Here is a 24,869-nt window from a genome sequence, read left to right on the forward strand (position 1 = left end):
AGTTATTGTATACTTGTTTTAAATTATTCATAATTAGCATTGGGAGCCTCAGGAAGTCTGAATTAGTGAGTTAAGGGTTGGAATAAAGTTAAAGAGAGAAAGTAAAAGTTTAACATTTTATTCATGTGAAGAGGTAAAAATTCAGTTACATTTTATACTCTGACCAATAATAATATGGATAATTTAAAACAGTATGAACAGCCTCTAAACCTGTAACATTGGATGTTAGGGCATTTATATATTTTAGTCTTGTAGTATTTCTACTTTCCAACTTGTTCTTTAAGCCACGATTTAAAAATAATTGTAGACCCTAAGAATATATGGCAAAGTGGTAGAGAGGTAATCTGGAGTTGTCAGCTTGGTATTAACATATAACATGTCTTAATCAGCAAGATAGATAATAGTCCTTCAGATAAGAGATTTTAAGTAATTTAATTACTAGTAACTAATTTTTTAAACCAGATGTATCATTTTATTTTAAGGTAAATTATTTTAAATACTTTAGTTACTATATGCAGTAGATTTTTGACTATAATGCCTTTTATAATAATTTCTAAAGGCTTATTTTAAGTATGCAGAATATAAAATATGCTAGCAATCTGATACGATAGGCCATTAGCTCAAATAGAATTAGTAATACTAAGTCATTCTTTTCTTTCAGTTCTTGATGTTGGTATCTATTCTTTCTCATCATTCAGTCTTATTTTCTGGCTTTCAGTAAAGTATGAATCAACCATGTTGATTTGAAGAGAGAACTTATAGGGAAATTCACTTTGAGAGAAGTATGAGAAAAATTAATCCACTAATTTTTTTTCTGGGCAGTTCTGGTGGGCTCTACCTCTACCACTCCCCCCTCCTAATAAAAAGAAAAAAGAATGCTGGCTATGATGTAAGCTTAACAATTTGTCATTATCAGAATTAAAATCATTGCTGTTTTTGTATTGGTAATCAATATGGAAATTGTAGTTCATACTAGATAGTCCCTAGTTTTTCTATATTTTGTTGAACTTAGGCATGTTTACAAAGTATAGTAACAAATGTAAAAGAATGAGGTCATTTGATCAACTGCATTGCATTTATTTCATTATGTCAGCTTGAATTAAACTTATTATGTTAGTTGTTTAGTTTTGATGGTATAACAGCAAAAAAGACTTTTGATTTACATATGTAATTTATTCTCTTTTCAAGATGGTTCCATGGGAAAATTTCCAAACAAGAAGCTTATAATTTACTAATGACAGGTATTTATATATTCACTTTCCTTTTCTAATGTTCTTATTTAAAAAGAATAAACAAGTGAACCAACCATTTATCATGTATTTTGCCTTTAGCATTCATTTGATATTTATGTATATTGTAATTTCATGCCCAGCACAGAGAAATTGGTGTTCTTGGTTTTGGGTGTTTTGTAGTTGAAAACATGCAGTATAAAATTCAGTTCAGTGTGTTTTCCTTCTGCACCAGGCCCCTGTACTCTTCCTTAGAAGCAGTGCCAGATGAGTGTTTTTTCCTGTGTTTCTAGAAGTTTCGTGTCTGTGTCTTTCTTCCTCACCCCTACTTACACCCCCTACACATACCCCACCACACAGTCTCACAGGAAGATACAACACACTTTTTTCATGTTAAAATGTATTTTGGGAAATTATTCAGTATCTGCATATATAAATTTTCATTATTCTTTTTAATGACCATAAGCTTTCCATTGTATATATACCATAATTTATTATCAGTCTCTTATAGAGGAATATCATGTTGTTTTCATTTCTTGCTGTTCAGGTGCAGCAAATGTTCTTGCATTTATCTTTGTACACTTGCAGAATTATAAAATTGGGCCTTATTTAAAATATGTTGATTGCAACATTTCCTAAAACTGTGTGGTTACAGAGATATGCAAAATAAAAATTGAATTGTACTGTGGGTTTATTATTTAAAATAAAAACTATTGCATTATCACTTATCCTAACTAAAATTTAAGACTGAATTAATTTAGTTACCAAATATCCCTTCAGGAAACCATACTTTAGAAGGACTTGAGACAAGTTTAAGCAGTAATCTGTAATTTAGAAGTCTTAGTTCTTTAAAAACGACCAGAGTTCAATGTATATGATGAATAAACCACTGATCATTTAAAGATCTTATCTGAGTTACTGTTCAAGCCATAAGGCATTGCCTTTAATGTAATTAATAGTTGGCTCTTTTGAAAGATTTATGGCAGTTTTAGGAAGTATTCAATTTTATTGTGGGGATATAGGTTAAAAATTCATTAAACAACATGGTAATTCCATATGGTAGTAACAGAGACCAAATGCTCAACCAAAATGACATGCTACCTGCTTTCAAAGTGGGACCAAAATATTTATTTTAGTGAATCTAGAATATACATTTATGATTTTGAACTTGCACCACCAAATACCTGAGGCACTCATTCTTGTTTTAGACATGTAAATTGAAAAAGAGCTAAACTTAATTTCCTTACATTAGTTTTAATTTTCTTTCGGTCATGTGCTCTTTTAAGAGACTGGTGATTTTCTCCCAGGAAAAATACACATAAGCATGCACAGTTTTGCAGTAATTCCTATTCTTTGTATTGAACATGAAATTACTTGGTAGTAAGTGCCTTGGATAGATGATTGGAACTATTAGTAATTTACATAAAAAAGACATCTGATATTCTAAGTGTTCATCGTGCTTTCCTAAAAGCAATCAAGTTCTGATCTTTTCTGTCATTAGGACTTAAACAGAGAAAAGGTAAAAAAGCATCTTAGCGGTAAAAGTCACTGCCAATTGCAGTGGTCAAAAAGACTTCTCTAAAATTAATATGAAAATATTTAATACATGATAATTTGCTTCTGTATGACTTTTCAAGATCGTGCCTATTAAATGAAATATAGTGCATGTGTATTGATTTTGATTAGGTACACAAATATTTCAGTTGTTTTGAATCTACTTTTGTAAGCTTTTGGTACTATTTTATTATAGTTATGACTTTTTAATGTTTAATCAGCAGCATTACTTAAGTACAGAGTATTCTTAAGTAAAATTCACTTTAACTTTTTTAGACTTTTCTTTTGCAAACAGAATATAGTAGTTTTAGCCAGTAACCCCATCTCTGGTTAGAGTATTCTTTCCAAGTTATGACAGGTGTAAACTTATTAACCAGAAGTCAGTGCTGCACATTTCTGCCCTGTATTTTTATGTAATAAAGACAAGCAACATCATGGGTGGCTGTGACTCATAAACCAGAAAATACAAAAAGAAATTTCCTTAAAATTATCTTTATTTTTTAAAAGTTTCAGGAATTCTCTGGTGGTCCAGTGGTTAGGACTCGGTGCTTTCATTGCTCTGGCCTAGGTTCAGTCCCTGGTCCGGGAACTAAATCCTGCAAGCCGTGCAGTGCGGCCAAAAAAAAAAAAAAAAAAACCAAAACAAACAAAAGTTCCTGGTGAAAATTTTACATATGTTTTTGACTTTTGAATGTATTTTGTAATTATACTACTTAACGCTTTTTCTTTTTAAATTTGATAATTAGGGAATAAAACTAACAGCTTAATTTTTATAGTTGGTCAAGTCTGCAGTTTTCTTGTGAGGCCATCAGATAATACTCCTGGTGACTATTCACTTTATTTTCGGACCAATGAAAATATTCAGCGGTTTAAAATATGTCCAACACCAAACAATCAGTTTATGATGGGAGGCCGATATTATAACAGGTAAGTTGTGAGAAATTTTTAGTTTTACTTTTGGCAAGGAGAGTTGAAATCTTGATAATATAATATATCAGAATCAAAATTATATAAAAGTTTCTGACTTTGTAATATTTAAAATTATAAGACATTTAATATAATTTAGTAGTAGTTATATCCAAGAATTCTTTAGCTAGTGTCAAATGTGAATATAAATTAATAACTTTTTATTTCCTTCCAAAATTATGTAATTTTTTGATTATTCATGCACAAGTTATTTGCAGCAAATTTGCTAAGTCCATACATTATCTGTAGGACAGCAGAACATTTAATCTAAGAAAAAGAAAATATATTACCTTTTTTTATCAGTGAGACATTTTAATAGGTCACTCTTTAAGAACCTTTTTACCTGAGACTTATTAATAATGTTACCCAAAAATAATTGGGTTGTTCTCAAGTTGGTATTATTTGTAATTATTGGTTCCTACTTCTCACCTTTAAAATTCTCGGTAAACTCTTTGCTTGTCCCAAAACTCAGGTTGGACTTCACTCACTTGATTAGGAAAACCAGTTAATAGAAAAAACCATATGATAGAATGTCAGCTGTTTTTTTAATGCCTAATAGAAAGTAATCTTTCATCTTATTTCTGAGTGTAAACGTTTTCCCATTCGGATAACTGGAGTAGCATGATTTTCCTATTTTGGAGGCTAGTGTAAGCTACGATGCTGGCATTTTCCTAGTTTAATGCCTTAAAATAAAGCAAAAAACCAAAAACAAGTTCTGTTGCTTGCCATTTTTCAGTGGATAGTGATACGACATCAAATGGAAGATGAGTGTAGACGATTGGACCCTTTCACACACCTCATATATGAGCTGCTTGAACCCCTTCTAGCATTACAGTCTGATCTAGACATCCTCACTGAAAATCTAGCTAGGTACAATTTGAGCTCTCTATGAAGGTAAATTAAATGTTCCCATTGTCCAGGCTTCTAGGGCATGGAATATATAAAACAATAAGTTGAAAACATATTCTTAACTGAATTGATATATGTTTGCATGGAGTTTTTTTTAAGATAAAGTATTTTACATTAATTCTGGGGGAAGTTTGTTTTGTTTGATTTAAACTTCTTTATGATACACATTCTCTAAAGATGAAAATTCTTCCTACATAATGGAGGCAGCCTGTAAAATATATAAAGGTAGTCTCTTGTTGATAAAGACCAGAATGAAACAGGAAGAAATACATATTTGAAGTATATTTCTTTCCAAATTATTGCAAAATTATTAGTCTGCTTGGAAAATTATGATTTAAAAATTTTTTATATATGTTAATGTAGTGTCAGTGGTCATTCCCCCAAATTAGACTCTATTCCCCTTTTATATGTTCATCTTATAAAGTTCAGGAGTATTGTTGTTGTTAGCTTTAATATTAAAAAAATCATTTTTAAAGGAAAGTGGGAATTATGTAACCCTCATGCCTAGAAAATGGCAGTTTTTATAATTGTTTTGGAAATACATACTCCATTTCAGTATTAATGTCAGTAAGAAGTAATTTCTAAGAAGATACACCTTTGTGATTATCGCTTATTGTTTAGATATGGAAGTGTAAAGTTGGATTATCCAATAAATCTATGTAACAGAGCCAAATTCTGCTGATATGTCTCCACATTAACTCTACATTAGTCTTTGGGCAAAGAGAAGTAGCAGTTATGTCCATTTCATTTAGAAACTACATTGTTGAGACATAACTTTAATATTCCTATATTTTAAATTTTAGAAAAGTAGGAGAGGCATTTAACAACAAATATATTTCAGTAAACATTTATTGACTGATCTACTTTTTGAAGTGTATTATACAGATCTGTGCATATATAGTAAAGAAAAAAGTTACTGTTCCTATGTTATTAGTGCTCAGGTCTTCTAGAAAAATGGTAAGCTGACTGATAAATTCAAGGATGTACAGATATGCATAGGAGAATCAGTGGGAAGAGAGTAGTTCAGATGGTGATTAAGAAGGGAGAGGGAAGACTTTGGTCAGACCTTTAAGATTACTAACATGTAGTTTTCAAGAAGAGAGAGAGAGTTATATTTATTAAAAAGTAAATTATTAAAATGAAAGTACAGGATATATAGTATCTCTAGAAACTCACAGTTATTTTACAGATTTATAGTGAACATGTTTTAATTTTCTGAGTTGTAAATCTGATTTCATGGCTAGAACTATGGAATGTCTAGGAAATTTTTGTTTGTTGTGTCTCTCTTGACTGTTTCCTTAGGCATATCTAGGTAGGCTATGAACTAAAGAGTAATTTTTAAAACAAACTTACTGGAAGTCCAGGTCATTGGTAAAAAATACATCTGATTGGTTGCCACATGCTTGTAAATTTGTTCCTGGACAGTCTGAACTGTATGTACTCCATGCAGTAGTATTCTATTCTTGCAGCTCATGGTCAAGAATTATATAGTAACATTGAGGTGCTACACAGGAGATTGCATTTACAGTGGTGGAGCCAGAGACCTTGGATATTTTCTCAGATTTGGTGCCTTTTGATTTGAAACACATATGTCATCTTTGTTGTGGTACCTAGCTATCTTCAAATGTATTCTTTCTGATTTTCGTTTTTCTTTAGTGTTACCTTTTTCCTTTAAAAACTTATAACCTTCTTTGTCCTTCTTGTGATAATACCTTTTTACTTTTCTCATCCCCCTACCCCCTCCTGTTAAATGCTACCTCTGGTATTTAAGTTCATATTCATCCATAATTTTTTTATTAATCTTTCAAATCTTCTATTTGCTTTTTAACATTATACTTTATTTATATTTAGTTTAAAATGATTTTTTAGTATAGCAGATATTTTATTATCAGAGATATATATGTGTGTGTATATATCTATGTGTATCTCCAAAGATAAAAGACAACATATGTTCCAATTATTTCTTCAATAGGAAGAACTGTGAAAAAAATCAAGTGATAAATATATATCTAATTATATATATAAATATATAAAAATATATATATAAATATATATGTGTGTGTGCATTCCAATTATTGGATCAGTAGGAAGAACGTGAAAAAAATCAAGTGGTAAATTAATGAGATCTGTTTTGAGAAATGTTGCCTAGCTGTCGTTAAATACCAATTCCTCTAGTGTATTAAAGGAAAGTTTAAAATTCTAAGATTTACATATTCAGGACAATCATATGACAAACTGATTATGAGAAACATTTTATATTTAAAAAACTCACTATGTCATGTTAAAATTTGTGTTAAAATACATTATATAGTTATTTTCAGTTTTGTTCTATTTGTAGTATTTCCCAAATATTAAGAATATTTGATAGCACTTTTTATCAAAATCATCAATAGGCCTTTCCTACTGTAGTGATAATCCTACATATAAGGTTAGCTCCTGGTCTTTCTTTCTTTCTTTTTTTTTAATTTGTTTCTGCTTTCACCTGCCATTTATGTCTCATGACCTAACTACATCTGATTAATATAAAAGCAGAATATGTAAATGTTTTGATGATAAAAATCCTTGAAGTTTTACCTGAATTCACTACTTGCTAAATAAATGCCGTTTGTCGGTTTTTCTTTCTCAGTCTCTCAGATACTTTTGTTTAAAAAAAAAAAAAAAGACTTTTAATCATTTCCGCACGTATAGTGGTGCTTTGAGTACATTTATGGAAAACTGAAATCTCTGACTCAAGTATTTCTGATCTGTAAACCAATATTAGGAACATTCTTGTTTTTCTAAAGTAATGTGACTGTAATGATCATATAGTCTGTTAATGTATTCTGGTTATATACTTTGGAAAAAACTTGCAAATAGAGAATCCTTGCTTAACAAGGTTTGGTGTATCTTTATGATTTGCAATTTTTATGAGACAAGTTATGTCAATGTTAGTAATTTTTATTTTAACAGCATTGGGGACATCATAGATCACTATCGAAAAGAACAAATTGTTGAAGGGTATTATCTTAAGGAACCTGTACCAATGCAGGTCAGTGTTGTTTTAATTTTAGCAATAATTAGCATTTTATTTTAAAATGCATTTTTGGTGATATGTTTATGCACACATCCATCCATTTGAAATTGGATAAAATTTAAAACTGCAGATTATTCAGATTCCTTCAGAAAGTGAATACTTGTAAGTGAACCTCTTAGTTTTTATTTATATTGGTCCTAGATAATTAGGAAGTCCATCGTGGCTTTTTGAGAATAGAAGCAGTGGTGGGGACAGAAGCCTAGTTGCACTGGGTCAAGGAGTGAGTTTGTTGGAGGCAAAAGTGGAGACAGCAAGGATAAATCACAGCCAGGCTTGTCTAGGTGAGATTGGTAAGAAAAGAAAATAAATAAAAAATGACAGAAGATGACATAGGGCCAAAAGGCCTTTAAACTTTTTGTTTTATTTGCCCATAGTTTTATGGTGAGAAATTTTTGAGCATGTCTCTGTACTCGGGAGGAGAGTGACAGTGGTGGGTGAGGGAGGGAGTAATGGCAATACCCCACGTACAAGGTCCTAGAGAAGGCACAGTGGCTGAAGTCCAGAACATAAGAAGCAAGACTGGCCTTGAACAAGAGGGCCTGTTGAATACTAGTTGCTTAATGCATAGGGTGATTGATTAGCTTCTGTTTCTTGCCCATGATACTTCCTAAAGTGTGGTGGGAAAAGGTTGTAGCAGGGGTTAGAGAAAAGTACTTCAAAGGAGTGATTAAGAATTTTCCTATGTGGAAAATGGAGGTAGTGATAGTCTAGGGACATAAAGAAGGATTGTGAGAGGTTTTGGGTACCCCACTAAACTTTCACGGTGATTTGTAGTGTCTTGAGCTTCTCAATATTTATTCCTCCGATCAAGTTAGTTTCTGATGGTTATAGCCTACTATTCATTGCAGCTGCTGAACGGGGGGCATTATTATTCTGATGCTTAATATAAATTCAAGAATCATCATCTTGTCACATTTTAATGTATCTTGCTTCACTTCCTCATGCTTTTCTGGTAGAATGTAAAGTTCAGGAGGGCAAGTGTTTTGTGTTGTATTCCTAGTGCCTAGAATAGTACTAGGCATTAGGTATTCAATCAATATTAATTGAATGAGTAGTTCCTCTCCAGCAGGAAACACTCACTTCATCCTCTGAATTATCACTAATGTGTCTTACTGTGTTTGTTGCTGTCTCCATGTCAGTTTCTTCCTCTTTGCCTATCTAAATCCTGCAAGTGTAAGATCCATCTCAAGTTTTACTTCCTTGTTGACACCCCCCTAGTATCTGTAGTTAGCAATGCTGTACCACTTTTGTTGGCAGTTCTGGCGGACTTTGACCAGTTTTTTTTAAAACCACATAGTGTGGTATGTGCTTTCTAGAAACCACAGCTTAGGATCTTTTTATTAGGGATCAGAGGTGCCTTTACCTACAAATGACAGATCCTGCCACTCAGTCCCATTGCTATATCCTGAATTCTGATTCACATTGGCTGTTTGAATTAATGATGATTTTTAAATTGTTTCCTAAGTCAACAAAAATTTTTTTAAACAAATTTTATTTTATTGGCCCACGAGTTAAGTCATGCATTTTTCCCATCCTGAATTTATGCTTAGAATTTTCTAATTTAATTCTTTACAGTTGGAAAAATAGCATTTGACATCTAGTAAACTTAATATTTAAGTTACAAGAGAGTTTTAAGAATTACTTCAAATATACAGTGAGCCTCATTCTTACTTGTGATACTGTTCCATAACTGAACAAACCTCAGATTATTGTCATTTGCAAAAATGCCTATAATGCTTTGAATACTTCAGAAATAACATGCTGATTACAGAGCAATTTGATTACTTCACAAAAACCATTAAATGCTATTTGAAGTCAATTATTTTGGGCCTGGAGTAAAAGTAGGTTACAAAAGAAGTTTGAGAATCATAACACTTAGCTATCCTTCCCAGCAGGATTCTAACTATTAGAGAACCCAAAGGCTAATAATGTCCTTTTATTAATGTAAAAGTGATTAGCGAGCAGAATCATCTCATTCCCCCTGAGGTGACCCTGCATACTCCCACTCCGGGTAAGATGCTGGAAGAGAAAGAGCAGAGTCCTAGCTAGGTGTGCTTATTACTTAGTGGAACTAACACTTCAGACAAATTAGAGGAAAAGAAGGAGCCTTTTGAGACAATGCATCCCACACTAAAAATATATCTAACATTTTTTGAGCACTATGTTTTAAGCACTGTTTCTTATACGTATTAATTTATTTAACTTTTTAAACAATTTGATGAGGTTGATCCTGTAATTATGCCCATTTTACAGATAGGGAAACTGGAACCAGAGAGTAAATTACTTAAGGCATCAAGTCATCCTTGACTCTTCTTTTTCTCTCTTACACTCTGTATCCAAACTGTCAAGAACATCATGCTGTCTCTGCCTTCAAAATATATATAGAATACAATCATCACCAGAATCTGGCTTCACCTCTGTTTCTACTTTTGCCCCCCCTTAACACTGCACTGCAGTCAGAAGGATCCATTTAAAATGTGTCAGACCATTTCACGCCTCTGTTTAATACTTACAGGTGTTCTACATTTCATTCAGAGTAAAAGCCAGAGTCCCTGCAGTGGCATGCAAAACCCTAGAGTGGTATCCCGTGGTGGTCCTCTGAACGCTTTCTACCATCCTTCTCTCACTCGTCTCCACTCATGCTGGCTTCTCTGCTATTTTAAAAAATATGCCAGGATCTTGGCATTAGAATCTTTGTTCCAGCTGTTCACTCTGCTCAAAATGACTTTCCCTCAAATATCCACTCGCCTCACTCTGTTATTTCTTTCAAATTTGGCTCAAAAATTAGCTTCACAATTGAGACCTACTTGTACACATTATTTGTTGCTGCTACTTGCCTTACCCTGTAGAGCACTTACCACCTATTAACATACAATACAATTTGCTTATTATGTTTATTATCTCTTTTCTTCATTGGTATATAAGTTCCTTGGAGGTAAAGATATTTGATTTATTTACTGATGTATCTCAAGAACTAGAACAGTACCTGGCACTCAACAAACATTTATCGAATTAATTTATTAAATGAGTTTTCTTAGCCATTACGTGACAAAGGCAGGATTTACAACTGAGGTCTGGTTACAGGAGCCTGCACACCAACCGCTATGCAAAAGCTTGCTTCAGTGGCTGTTAGACTCTCACCCGTCAGATTATCTGCTTCCCTTGGGGAATAATATATAAGAATTCCTTCTTCAGAACTGTGTACAAAGAGTAGGCTGAGAAGCCTTCCCTACTGTCATCCAGTAATTTACTAGAACTTGGACTGTGAGGTTGTGCCCTTGCCTGTAGTGTCTTCTAATGTAGGAGTTACAGATCAGTTGACCATCCCCTGTCTTAAAATAAGTAGGAAAGACTTATACAGATTATCTTGAAATCAGATATTTAAATCCAAATGTTAGTGTAGTGATACGTCTTAAATAATAAACTACAAATGTGCCCCATTCTGCACCTAATAGTAAATATTATCACTATTGTAATAAAGACTGGTAAGCACAAATCTATACAACTAGGGAGGTAGTCAGCACTATTTATCATCTGGGTGCAATGTATCTTTAAAAGTTTTTATATTCTTAGTCATTTTCTGAATAATTTGTAGAAGTAAGAATAAAGGTTTAGTACAAAAAAACTTTATTAGAAAATTTAATAAAAATTTAAATGTAGCAAACCCCAATTTTTGTTTCGTATTTCCGTGGTTATAAAGGGTTACATACCAGAAATAGAAGGCAGCTAACTGTTCATCCACTGTCATGCACAGACTTGGAACATATCCATCTTGTGAATCCAAATTTCAGATACATCTTTTATAAGTTCTTGCTTATGATTACTCTGGTTCTTCTTAACGTTTTTACTGTCAAAATGCAGTACTGATTCCAGATTTAAAATATATTTCAACTGGGTTCTAGTTTATGATTCTTTCTTGCTGTTCTGCATCATCAACTGCAATACTTTTGAAAACTTTGATGGCTCATAATTTTGTTGGATAGTACAGTCTTTATTGCTTCATAAGTGTAATACATTTTTATGTTTAGGTTTATAAACATCAGAATGATCAATATGGTGAATTTTAAAATTTCTACATTATGTTTCCTTCTAGTAACCTTTGTCCATTTACAAATCATACTGAGTAAATCTTGGTGCACAATCATAAAAATTTAAAGAATCCTTATTTCCTTTTAGGAAACAGGATAATCTAGATTCTTGTTACAAATTATTGCATGATTATGTCCTTCCTATTGAATCACTAACTAGATGAGAGCACTATATTTCTTTTCCCCTAGAAATATATCATTCACTCAGCGATTCTTAGTTTGAGAAAATTCACCAAGGAGATTACCATCTGAAGAATTATAGTCTGAGATTTTGCTTATCAAACTCAATTTTATCATCACAATAGATCCCAGAGTCTTGCTGTTTCTTTGTATTTATCATCTGAGTCTTTTTATAATTGTCAAGCATCTTTCTTTGTCAATTTTTTGCTCTTTGCTGTTATGATCAGAAAATTAAGAATTCTGAATTTTCTTATGTGTTCAATGAAAACTAATAAAAATACAACAAAGATGGCCTTTTATACTTTTTTGAAAGATGCTCCAATAGTTGGCCACACAGTAAAAAATGCCAAAGGGTGATGCAATAGAGATTATTTATTTCACTGTTGCATCACCCTCTAGACCAAGGGCTGGCAAACTTTTCTGTAAAGGACCACGTAATAAACATTTTAGGTTTCGTGGGCCATTCAGTCTTTGTCTCAGTTACTAAACAATGCCTTTGTAGTGTGAAAGCAACCACAGTCAGTATGTAAAGGAATGAGCCATGGCTGTGTTCCAGTAAAACCTTATGTCCAAAAACAGGCAGTAGGCTAGATTTTGTCCATGTGCTGTGGTTTGCCAATGCCCGCTCTTCGGCATACTTGAGAATAATTGTTAAGTCATGATGAAATGGTTCCTAGGATGATGCAATAGCAGAGTGTTTCAAGATATAGGAAAAATATGATTCGCGAAAATCCCATAACATATCTTAGATTTATAAAAACGATCAGCTGGATCCATGAGTCTCTAAGAAAACAAAGTCATAAAATATTAATTCTTGCAAATAGTAAGAGGTGCTCAAGAAAGAAACTAAAACACTAAAATTGGGTCCACTGGACCTTGATGGTAATATCGAAGATTGACTTATTTTGGGAAGATCATTTATAAAGGCACTCTTCTCTTTGTAGTCTTCCTGACATCAAAATTCTTTTTGTTACTTGGGAGGGGGGCAGGGATTTAGCATTTAACACACATGCATTCCTGTAAGTCACGTTGTTATATGAAATCATGCAATAAAAACCACAGGATTATGGAAAAAGGGGGGTTAAGGGTACAACACTCAAAAACTTCATCAGTGACAAAGATAAGAAGCTAGTAAAAATGTAGCACAGTTTTTATACATGCTAAATGGGTAAGAAATATTTAAATATTACAATAAATAAGGCACTTTACCTTGAAAAAGACCTGAAGTTTATTTGTGGAAGAGGCCATCAGAAGGGCTATAAATAGCGGGAAGTGGGTGGTACAAGGAGGATTATCTGAAATCAGATACATTAGAACACCAGATGTGAATGGATGGGTATGGCGTGTAACACTTGGTGAAGCTGGGGAGGCTTTTAGGCTTTTGAGATGTATTTTGCATATTCCTAGGCATCTCAGTTCAGCTGGGTGCAATTTTCTGCATTCACATAAGAGTTCCTCATGGATGTAATTGTCTGTAAGCAAACATGAATTTGCTTTATGCTCAAATTGGTTCTAATCTGTCAGTTATGCTGGGACAAATTCATGTTTTCAAAACAATGTTGCTTGTAAAACATAAAAAAAAAACCTGTATTTTTCCAAAAAAAAAGCTTATTAGTTGTCCATGTTCTTGAGAAATGGTCAGTGTACCTTTTTGAAAATTTCTTTGGAAAGCAAAGGATCTCTTAATATATATGTTACATTATTTTAGATTTTAGTATTAAAACTTTTTTTAATGTCTAGACAGACAATCTGGTTTTTAACTTGGTAGTTTAGTAGGTTTTACTTCATTTCCATCAAGAATTCATGAAATAATTTTAGTATTTTTGAAAATTCAGGATCAAGAACAAGTACTCAATGATACAGTGGATGGCAAGGAAATTTATAATACAATTCGTCGTAAAACAAAGGATGCCTTTTATAAAAACATTGTTAAAAAAGGTTATCTTCTAAAAAAAGGTAAGTGTGAAACTTTTAAGACTAAAGATTCAATTTCAGTATTTTACCGTTAACATTTATTAGAAGCATTATAAATATTGGGCATAAAACTTATCATTGAGATATGTATTTAATAAATTGGTATCTGATTCTTGAGCCCCTCTCTACCCCATAACTTTTTTTTTTAAGAGAAAATTCTTACTGGCACTTGGCACATTCATAGTATTGATGTTTCTATTTTATGTATTTGCCTCAGTTTGGCATTAAGAAATGCTGGGGCATTGCATGATTAGTAGAAGAGTTTTTTTTCTCATGACTGGAAAAGAAAGAATCCGAAGCAAGAATTTTAAAGATTTTATCATAATGAAATCTCTAAACATACTGTTAAGGTACTCTTGTCACTTAGTGACTCATTAAAGCAAGCAATATAACAAAAGATATTTTTCTACAGATATATTACAGACATTTTCTCATTTTGTAAGGATTGGTGTTATTTAAGCTTTGGAATACAACTTGAAATATATTTAATTTTTAGTTTTTAGCAACAATAATTTTTATGCTTTTACTATATGTGATTTCATAATTCATTATTTGGCTAAGGGGAAACAATTTTTTTTAACAGGCAAAGGAAAAAGGTGGAAAAACTTATATTTTATCTTAGAGGGCAGTGATGCCCAACTTATTTATTTTGAAAGTGAAAAACGAGCTACAAAACCAAAAGGATTAATAGATCTCAGCGTGTGTTCTGTCTATGTTGTTCATGATAGTCTCTTTGGCAGGTAAGAAATTGGTTTCCTATTTCTTTTTGGAATTGTTTTAATAAAAAAAAAATATGTTCAGATCATTTCAAAGCATAGCAAACCAATTTGTGACATCTGAAAATGTCACATATACTCTCTAGGGTAATTTCTGTCTTCCTTACTTATTTTAGACTAACCTATGCATAAAATTCTACTCCACTATATCACATAGAAACCTTTGGAATCTATGCCTGTCCTGTAGTGAGACTTGATCTGTATGTAGTGTGTTTCCTGCCTGCACCTACCACCAATCTTTTGAGTGACTGACTTTGAGTCTTGCCTCCTTTCCCCTATTTTATCATTCTTGGTTAACTCAGTGCATCTGATGGTAGTAGGTACACTCAGTTGTACTATTAACTTGATTCCTAAGAAAGTTGACATTGAGAGACAACTGTAGTATAAAAACAATTATTTCAATAGGAAAGAGGAGAGTATTTCAGATTTGAAATGAAAACATTTTTTCTGATGTTACAGTTTTTAAAAAAATAAAATAATCATATAAACTAAAGGTAAATCCTGAACATCACAAGGCAAATTCAGCTCTTGATTACATCTAGTTTTTTGTATTAAGGGCCTTTCTTTGTATTTCACCATCAGTATTATCAATAATCCATTCTAGAGTGTTTTTAGATATATTTAGCACTTTTATTACATATTGTTATGATGAATAAAACACAGGCAATTAAAACAATTTTTTTTAACAACTTATGCTGCAGGATGGCATTTCTACTAGGCAACCCTAGTTTATCCTATTTAAGTTGGGAAAGCTTCAAGAGAAGTACCTGTGGAGCATAAAAGCTTGTCATTTCTTTTTTCCAAACTGTGTTTAGGAGATCACATTAGTGATTTTATTTTATTTTTTTGGATTTTTTTATTTAAAAATTTTTTTTTGCTGTACGCGGGCCTCTCACTGCTGTGGCCTCTCCCGTTGCAGAGCACAGGCTCAGCGGCCATGGCTCACGGGCCTAGCCGCTCCGCGGCATGTGGGATCTTCCTGGACTGGGGCACAAACCCGCATCCCCTGCATTGGCAGGCAGATTCTCAACCACTGCGCCACCAGGGAAGCCCCACATTAGTGATTTTAACAGTTCATTTTTTAAATGGTCAGATAGATAGGTTTGGGAAATTCTGAATTGAAAAAATAATTTTCCTTACAGAGGGGCATTTAGCCAGTGTTTGTATTGTGAATCAAGAGGGGAGTATAATATGTAGTATTTCATGAATTCATTGGACCTTGATACTCTCCCTTTTTTTCTCCCAAACCCTTCTTAATATCTCCTAAAACCAGCTGCCCCCCCCCAAAAAAAAACAAAAAAGTTTGAGCAAGGTAGGATTTCATAGGATTCTTTTCCCCTCCCTTAACGGTATGGGAACCTTGGCCTTTAGATGTAGTTGCATCAGACCTCTGGCTTCTCAGTCTTTCTACTCTGCCTTACTTTGTGTGTACTGGATTTTTCTCACAAAGCTACTTCCTTCATGATAGTGAGGTAGCAAACAGTATCAGAGGAAGGAGAAGTGAACTATTGAAAATCCTGAGAATACACTACTGTGTATTCCAGTAACTACTGAAAATCCTGAGAATACACTATTTCTTGTGTTATCAAATAAATAGCAGTCATTGAATATTTCTCACTTTGTGTAAGCATAGAACCCAATACACTGGCTGACCTTGAGCATTTAGGTGAAATCTAATGTGAAAGTTAATGGCAGCCCTCAGCAGTAGAGATGACTGGTATGCACGCCTAGCCTGTGGAATAGGAACACTGGACAGCACTGCTCGTTTGGCTGTTTTTCCCAGCGCTTTAGTTGCACAGCTCTGAAATTTTTCCAGCTTATTTTCAATATTAGTAACAGGTCTCTAAGCATTCTGTCTCTTTGTAATAAATTTCTGACTTTTAATACCGCTTTATTTTTTTTTTTTTAAACAACTTTGTTGGAGTATAAGTGCTTTACAATGGTGTATTAGTTTCTGCTTTGTAACAAAGTGAATCAGTTATACATATACATATATCCCCATATCTCTTCCCTCTTGCATCTCCCTCCCACCTACCCTCCATATCCCACCCCTCTAGGTGGTCACAGAGCACCGAGCTGATCTCCCTGTGCTATGCGGCTGCTTCCCACTAGCTATCTATTTTACATTTGGTACTCTATATATGTCCATGCCACTCTCTCACTTTGTCCCAGATTACCCTTCCCCCTCCCCGTGTCCTCAAGTCAGTTCTCTAGTAGATCTGCATCTTTATTCCCGTCTTGCTCCTAGGTTCTTCATGACCATTTTTTGTTTCTTAGACTCCATATATATGTGTTAGCATATGGTATTTGTTTTTCACTTTCTGACTTTACTTCATTCGGTATGACAGACTCTAGGTCCATCCACCTTACTACAAATAACTCAGTTTCATTTCTTTTTATGGCTGAGTAATATTCCATTGTATATATGTGCCACATCTTCTTTATCCACTCATCTGTCAATGGACACTTAGGTTACTTCCATGTCCTGGCTATTGTAAACAGAGCTGCAATGAACATTGTGGTACATGACTCTTTTTGTATTATGGTTTTCTCACGGTATATCCCCAGTAGTGGGATTGCTGGGTCGTATGGTAGTTCTATTTTTAGTTTTTTAAGGAACATCCATACTGTTCTCCATAGTGGCTGTATCTGTTCTCCATAGTGGCTGTATCAATTTACATTCCCACCAACAGTGCAAGAGGGTTCCCTTTTCTCCACACCCTCTCCAGCATTTATTGTTTGTAGATGTTTTGATGATGGCCATTCTGACCGGTGTGAGATGATATCTCATTGTAGTTTTGATTTGCATTTCTCTAATGATTAATGATGTTGAGCATTCTTTCATGTGTTTGTTGGCAATCTGTATATCTTCTTTGGAGAAATGTCTATTTAGGTCTTCTGCCCATTTTTGGATTGGGTTCTGTGGTTTTTTTTGATATTGAGTTGCATGAGCTGCTTGTAAATTTTGGACATTAATCCTTTGTCAGTTGCTTCATTTGCAACTATTTTCTCCTATTCTGAAGGATGTCTTTTCATCTTGTTTCTGGTTTCCTATACTGTGTAAAGCTTTTAAGTTTCATTAGGTCCCATCTGTTTATTTTTATTTTTATTTCCATTTCTCTAGGAGGTGGGTCAAAAAGGATCTTGCTGGGATTTATGTCATGAAGTGTACTGCCTGTGTTTTCCTCTAAGAGTTTAATAGTGTCTGAACTTACATTTAGGTCTTTAATCCATTTTGGGTTTATTTTTGTGTATGGTGTTAGGGAGTGTTCTAATATCATTATTGTACATATAGCTGTCCAGTTTTCCCAGCACCACTTATTGAAGAAGCTGTCTTTTCTCCATTTTATATTCTTGCCTCCTTTGTCAAAGATAAGGTGACCATATGTGCGTGGGTTTATCTCAGGGCTTTCCATTCTGTTCCACTGATCCATATTTCTGTTTCTGTGCCAGTACCATACTATCTTGATTACTGTAGCTTTGTAGTATAGTCTGAAGTCAGGGAGCCTGATTCCTCCAGCTCCGTTTTTCTTTCTCAGGATTGCTTTGGCTATTTGGGGTCTTTTGTGTTTCCATACAAATTGTGAGATTTTTTTGTTCTAGTTCTGTAAAAAAATGCCAGTGGTAGTTTGATAGGGATTGCATTGAATCTGTAGATTGCTTTGGGTAGTAGAGTCATTTTCACACCGTTGATTCTTTCAATCCAAGAACATGATATATCTCACTCCATCTATTTGTATCATCTTTAATTTCTTTCATCAGTGTCTTATAATTTTCTGCATACAGGTCTTTTCTCTCCTTAGGTAGGTTTATTCCTAGGTATTTTATTCTTTTTGTTGCAGTGGTAAATGGGAGTGTTTTCTTAATTTCACTTTAAGATTTTTCATCAGTAGTGTATAGGAATGCAAGAGGTTTCTCTGCATTTATTTTGTATCCTGCCACTTTACCAAATTCATTGATTAGCTCTAGTAGTTTTCTGGTGGCATCTTTAGGATTCTCTATGTATAGTATCATGTCATCTGCAAACAGTGACAGCTTTACTTCTTCTTTTCCGATTTGGATTCCTTTTATTTCTTTTTCTTCTCTAATTGCTGTGGCTAAAACTTCCAAAACTATGTTGAATACTAGTGGTGAGAGTGGGCAACCTTGTCTTATTCCTGCTCTTAGTGGAAATGATTTCAGCTTTTCACCACTGAGGATGATGTTGGCTGTAGGTTTGTCATATATGGCCTTTATTATGTTGAGGTAAGTTCCCTCTATGCCTACTTTTGGAGGGTTTTTATAATGGGTGTTGAATTTTGTCGAAAGTTTTCTCTGCATATATTCAGATGACCATATGGTTTTTCTCCTTCAATTTGTTAATATGATGTATCACATTGATTGATTTGCATATATTGTAGAATCCTTGCATTCCTGGGATAAATCCCACTTGATCATGGTGTATGATCCTTCTAATGTGCTGTTGGATTCTGTTTGCCAGGATTTTGTTGAGGATTTTTGCATCTATGTTCATCAGTGATATTGGCCTGTAGTTTTCTTTGTGACGTCTTTGTCTGGTTTTGGTATCAGGGTTATGGTGGCCTCATCGAATGAGTTTGGGAGTGTTCCTCCCTCTGCTATCTTTTGGAAGAGTTTGAGAAGGATAGGTGTTAGCTCTTCTCTAAATGTTTGATAGAATTCGCCTGTGAATCCATCTGGTCTTGGGCTTTTAGTTTGTTGGAAGATTTTTAATCACAGTTTCAATTTCAGTGCTTGTGATTGGTCTGTTCATATTTTCTGTTTCTTCCTGGTTCAGTCTTGGCAGGTTGTGCATTTCTAAGAATTTGTCCATTTCTTCCAGGTTGTCCATTTTATTGGCATACAGTTGCTTGTAGTAATCTCTAATAATCTTTTGTATTTCTGCAGTGTCAGTTGTTACTTCTCCTTTTTCATTTCTAATTCTATTGATTTGAGTCTTCTCCCTTTTTCTTCTGATGTCACTAGCTAATGTTTTATCAATTTTGTTTATCTTCTCAAAGAACCAACTTTTACTCTTTTTGATCTTTGTTATTGTTTCCTTCATTTCGTTTTCATTTATTTCTGATTTGATCTTTATGATTTCTTTCCTTCTGCTAACTTTGGGGTTTTTTGTGCTGCTTTTTCTAATTGCTTTAGGTGTAAGGTTAGGTTGTTTGAGATGTTTCTTGTTTCTTAAGGTAGGATTGTATTGCTATAAACTTCCCTCTTAGAACTGCTCTTGCTGCATCTCATAGGTTTTGGGTTGTCGTGAATGAGATCTTGCCAGGTAGAAGTAATCTTGGTTGTAGGTTTTTCCTATTCATCATTTTTAATGTGTCCTGCCATTCTCTTCTGGCTTGCAGAGTTTCTGCTGAAAGATCAGCTGTTAACCTTATGAGGATTCCCTTGTGTGTCATTTGTTGTTTTCCCCTTGCTGCTTTTAATGTTAATATGTGTCTTGGCGTGTTTCTCCTTGGATTTATCCTGTATGGGACTCTCTGTGCTTCCTGGACTTGATGAACTATTTCCTTTCCCTTATTAGGGAAGTTTTCAACTGTAATCTCTTCAAATATCTTCTCAGTCCCTTTCTTTTTCTCTTCTTCTTCTGGGACCCCTATAATTCAAATATTGGTGTGTTTAATGTCCCAGAGGTCTCTGAGACTGTCCTCAATTCTTTTCATTTTTTTTCTTCATTCTGCTCTGCAGTAGTTATTTCCACTATTTTATCTTCCAGGTCACTTATCTGTTTTTCTGCTTCATTTATTCTGCTATTGATCCCTTCTAGAGAATTTTTAATTTCATTTATTGTGTTGTTCATCACTGTTTGTTTGCTCTTTAGTTCTTCTAGGTCCTTGTTAAACGTTTCTTGTATTATCTCCATTCTATTTCCAAGATTTTGAATCATCTTTACTGTCATTATTCTGAGTTCTATTTCAGGTAGACTGCCTATTTCCACTTCATTTGTTAAGTCTGGTGGGTTTTTACCTTGCTCCTTCATCTGTTGTGTGTTTCTCTGTCTTTTCATTTTGCTTAACTTACTGTGTTTGGGGTCTCCTTTTTGCAGGCTGCAGGTCGTAGTTCCCGTTGTTTTTGGTGTCTGACCCCAGTGGCTAAGGTTGGTACAGTGGGTTGTGTAGGCTTCCTGGTGGAAGGGACTAGTGCCTGTATTCTGGTGGATGAGGCTGGATCTTATCTTTCTGATGGGCAGGTCCACGTCTGGTGGTGTGTTTTGGGGTGTCTGTGGCCCTATTATGATTTTTGTCAGGTCTCTGCTGTTGGTTGGGGCTGTGTTCATGTCTTGCTAGTTGTTTGGCATAGGGTGTCCAGCACTGGTACTTGCTGGTCATTGAGTGGAGGTGGGTCTTGGCATTGAGATGGAGATCTCTGGGAGATTTTCGCCATTTGATATTATGTGGAGCTTGGAGGTCTCTTGTGGACCAATGTCCTGAATTTGGCTTTCCCACCTCAGTGGCACAGCCCTGACGCCTGGCTGGAGCACCAAAAGCCTGTCATCCACATGGCTCAGAATAAAAGGGAGATAAAAAAGAAGGAAGGAAGGGAGGAAGGAGATAAAATAAAATTTTAAAAAAATTAAAAAAATTTTTTTAAATAATTTTAAAAAAAGAAGAGACCAACCAAACCAAAAAACAAATCCAGCAATGATAACAAGCACTAAAAACTATACTATAACAAAACAACAACAACAAAAAAAAACAGAGAGATAGAACCCTAGGACAAATGGTAAAAGCAAATCTATACAGTCAAAATCACACAGAGAAGCGTACACATACACACTCACAAAAAAACAAGGAAAAAGGGGAAAAAAAAGAAAAAGGGAAAGAAATATATATATATATATATATATATATATATATATATATCGTCCATCTCTTTAGTTTGGGATGATTCGTTTTCTATTCAGGTATTCCACAGATGCAGGGTACATCAAGTTGATTGTGGAGATTTAATCTGCTGCTCCTGAGGATGCTGGGAGAGATTTCCCCTTCTTTGTTGGCACAGGTCCCAGGATTCAGCTTTGGATTTGGCCCCGCCTCTGCCTGTAGGTTGCCCGAGGGTGTCTGTTCTTCGCTCAGACAGGACGGGGTTAAAGGAGCGGCTGATTTGGAGGCTCTGGGTAACTCAGGCCATGGGAAGGGAGGGGTATGGAGTTTGGGGCAAGCCTGTGGCTGCGGAGGCTGGCATGATGTTGCACCAGCCTGAGGTGTGCCATGTGTTCTCCCGGGGAAGTTGTCCTTGGATCATGGGACCCTGGCAGTGGCTGGCTGCATAGGCTCCTGGGAGGGGAGATGTGGATAGTGACCTGTGCTTGCACACAGGTATGTTGGTGGCTGCTGCAGCAGCAGCCTTAGCGTCTCATGGCTGTCTCTGGGGTCCACGCTGATAGCCGCAGCTCGCACCCGTTTCTGGAGTGCCTTTACGCGGCGCTCTTAATCCCCTCTCCTTGCGCACCAGGAAACAAAGAGGGCAGAAAAAGTCTTTTGCCTCTTCGGCAGCTCCAGACTTTTTCTCAGACTCCCTCCTGGCTAGCTATGGCGCACTAGGCCGCTTCAGGCTGTGTTCACGCCAACCCCAGTCCTCTCCCTGGGATCTGACCTCCAAAGCCCAAGCCTCAGCTCCCAGCCCCCACCCACCCCGGCGGGTGAGCAGACAAGACTCTCGGGCTGGTGAGTGCTGGTTGGCACCTATCCTCTGTGCGGGAATCTCTCCGCTTTGCCCTCCGCACCCCTGTTGCTGCGCTCTCCTCCATGGCTCTGAAGCTTCCCCCCTCCACCACCTGCAGTCTCTGCCCGCGAAGGGGCTTCCTAGTGTGTGGAAACCTTTCCTCATTCACAGCTCCCTCCCACTGGTGCAGGTCCTGTCCCTATTCTTTTGTCTGTTTTTTCTTTGTTTGACCCTACCCAGGTATATGGGGAGTTTCTTACCTTTTGGGAGGTCTGAGGTCTCTGCCAGCGTTCAGTAGGTGTTCTGTAGGAGTTGTTCCACATGTAGATGTATTTCTGATGTATTTGTGGGGAGGAAGGTGATCTCCATGTCTTACTCTTCTGCCATCTTGAAGCTCCTCCCTGCTCTACTTTAAATATAAACCATTTCAGAAGCACAAGTTTGAAGACATTCAGTCATACAGAGAGTTATTACTGTAGTGAGTATGTGGGAATTTCATACCTTTATCTTTTCTTAGGCTGAATGTTTTACTGTGGCAGTATTTATTGTTTTATATACGTTGAGGAAGGATGTTTTTACTGGATATTAAATTTTAGGTTGGTAATTATTTTCTTTCAGCATTTTAAAGATTTTCTACTTTTCAACATTTTGTCATTCTGTTTCTCTTTTAGAGATAATATATCTTTTTTTCCTTCAAGGTGTACTGTATTTCATCTTTCTCTGGAAGCTTTGAGATTTTTCCTTTTCTTAGGTTTTCAAAAGTTAAACCAAATATGCCTACTGTAAAAATATATATTTTTAAAATGTATCAGTGTTTGTAGAGCTTCTTCAATCTGAGACCTGATGTCTGTTGTCAGTTTTGGAAAATTCTTCATTAGTATCTCTTTAAACAGTTCTACTGCCACATTCTCTTTAATCTTCTGGGACTCATGTTACATGTTATATTCCTTTTACTATGTCCCATGTGTCTATTAAACAGTTTTCTATGTTTCTCATAATTTTTTTCCTCTCTGTGCCTCAGGCTGGATATTTTCTTCTGATTTGCCTTCAGCTCACAAATCTATTCTTCTGTAGTTAAATGCAATTGTTGAGGTCTTAATTTTATTTATTACTTTTGCCACTTTAGAATTTCCATTTGATTCTTGTTTTAAATATCTAGTTATCTGGCAGAATTCTCTATTTTGTTACCTTTTTTTAAGCACTTTAATTACAGATATTTGAAAGTTGTATCTGTCCTCAATATCTGGATTATATGTAGGTCTTTCTTGTTTGTCTGTTCTTCTTTTGGCTTTTCAATCATTTGATCCTGATTCCTGTAATGTCTACTTATATTTGACTGAATAGTGGATACAGTGTATGAAAAACTGTGGAAGCTATGGATAACGTTATTGTCTCCAAAAAGGACTGTTCTTTTGCCAGATAAGTTAGAGTAGGGTTAGTTCATATTGATCCCCTCAGGGATCAACTGGAGGTATTGGTGAAGGCTGTTCTATTTCTGGTTTGCTCTTATTCTGAAGGCATAGCCCTTCAGGGGTCTCAACTGAAAGCTTTCTCTTTTAAAGGACCTGAACTCATTTGTCTCTCCCAGCACTGTGAAACTCTGAATGTGCTTCGTTAGCTTTTTAGCCTCTTAGATGCTGTTTTCTGCTTATTGCCCCAGATTCCTGCCCTACATGGTTTAGGAATTGGCAAACACCTTGAAAAGAAAAGCTGTGGAGAATGTCAGTCTCACCTCACTATGATCCTGGTCCCTTCAGTCTGAGCTGCTTGTTCTCCAGTGACTTCAAACAGTTGTGTTTTGTTTGGTTTATATTTTATCCTGCCAGGAGGGTTAGTCTGGTACAAACCACTTTCAGAATCAGAAGTTTTCAATTGACATATCCCATTGTTTTATGGTATTCTCAAAGCATTGAAGAGAGGGTTTTTTATCTTTAATAAGTGTTAAGCTTGTACTCTGGGTATTTTGCTATGACCTTCTAACACTAAAGTGTAAGATATACTCTTTGGTTAAAGCAAGAAATAGAAATAATATTTATTGAATTTCAAAAACTTGAAGCCCCTTATTAAACATTTTATAAACATTTTCAAATCTAGTTGGAAAGGCAGCACATCTTCAAAAAAGATATAAGCTACTATCTAATATTATACTTACATGTGAAATGAATTATACTACAGTGCATACTATAGGAAGATAAGAACTAATGTTTATTGCACACCACTGTTAGGTCATTTGATCCTCAAAATAAGCTTATGATGTTTCCATTAAAATGGAATGAGGAAAAATGGCCAGTTGTAAAAAAAAATTTTGAAAATAAGTAAAATTATAAAGAAGAAAATTAAAATCACCCACAATCTACTGAGAGATAACTATTAAGAACATTTTAGGCCTAAAGAACATGTCTAGTCTTTTCCCAGTACATATAAATATATATTATATATC

At 34.9% G+C, this 24,869-nt stretch overlaps 1 protein-coding gene across 1 annotated transcript in view; it reads left to right on the forward strand.

Annotated features, from left to right (window-relative positions):
* The window catches only part of RASA1 (RAS p21 protein activator 1), a 107,257-nt gene that overhangs the window by 61,554 nt on the left and 20,834 nt on the right, over positions 1 to 24,869 (forward strand). The window contains exons 7-11 of the mRNA XM_067031260.1: positions 1,189 to 1,241; positions 3,560 to 3,710; positions 7,608 to 7,686; positions 13,835 to 13,955; positions 14,557 to 14,713. Coding sequence (XP_066887361.1) covers positions 1,189 to 1,241; positions 3,560 to 3,710; positions 7,608 to 7,686; positions 13,835 to 13,955; positions 14,557 to 14,713 — 561 coding nt within the window. The remainder of the gene's footprint in view (positions 1 to 1,188; positions 1,242 to 3,559; positions 3,711 to 7,607; positions 7,687 to 13,834; positions 13,956 to 14,556; positions 14,714 to 24,869) is intronic.

Source organism: Kogia breviceps, chromosome 4 (assembly GCF_026419965.1).
Source record: "Kogia breviceps isolate mKogBre1 chromosome 4, mKogBre1 haplotype 1, whole genome shotgun sequence".
Taxonomy (NCBI): domain Eukaryota; kingdom Metazoa; phylum Chordata; class Mammalia; order Artiodactyla; family Physeteridae; genus Kogia; species Kogia breviceps.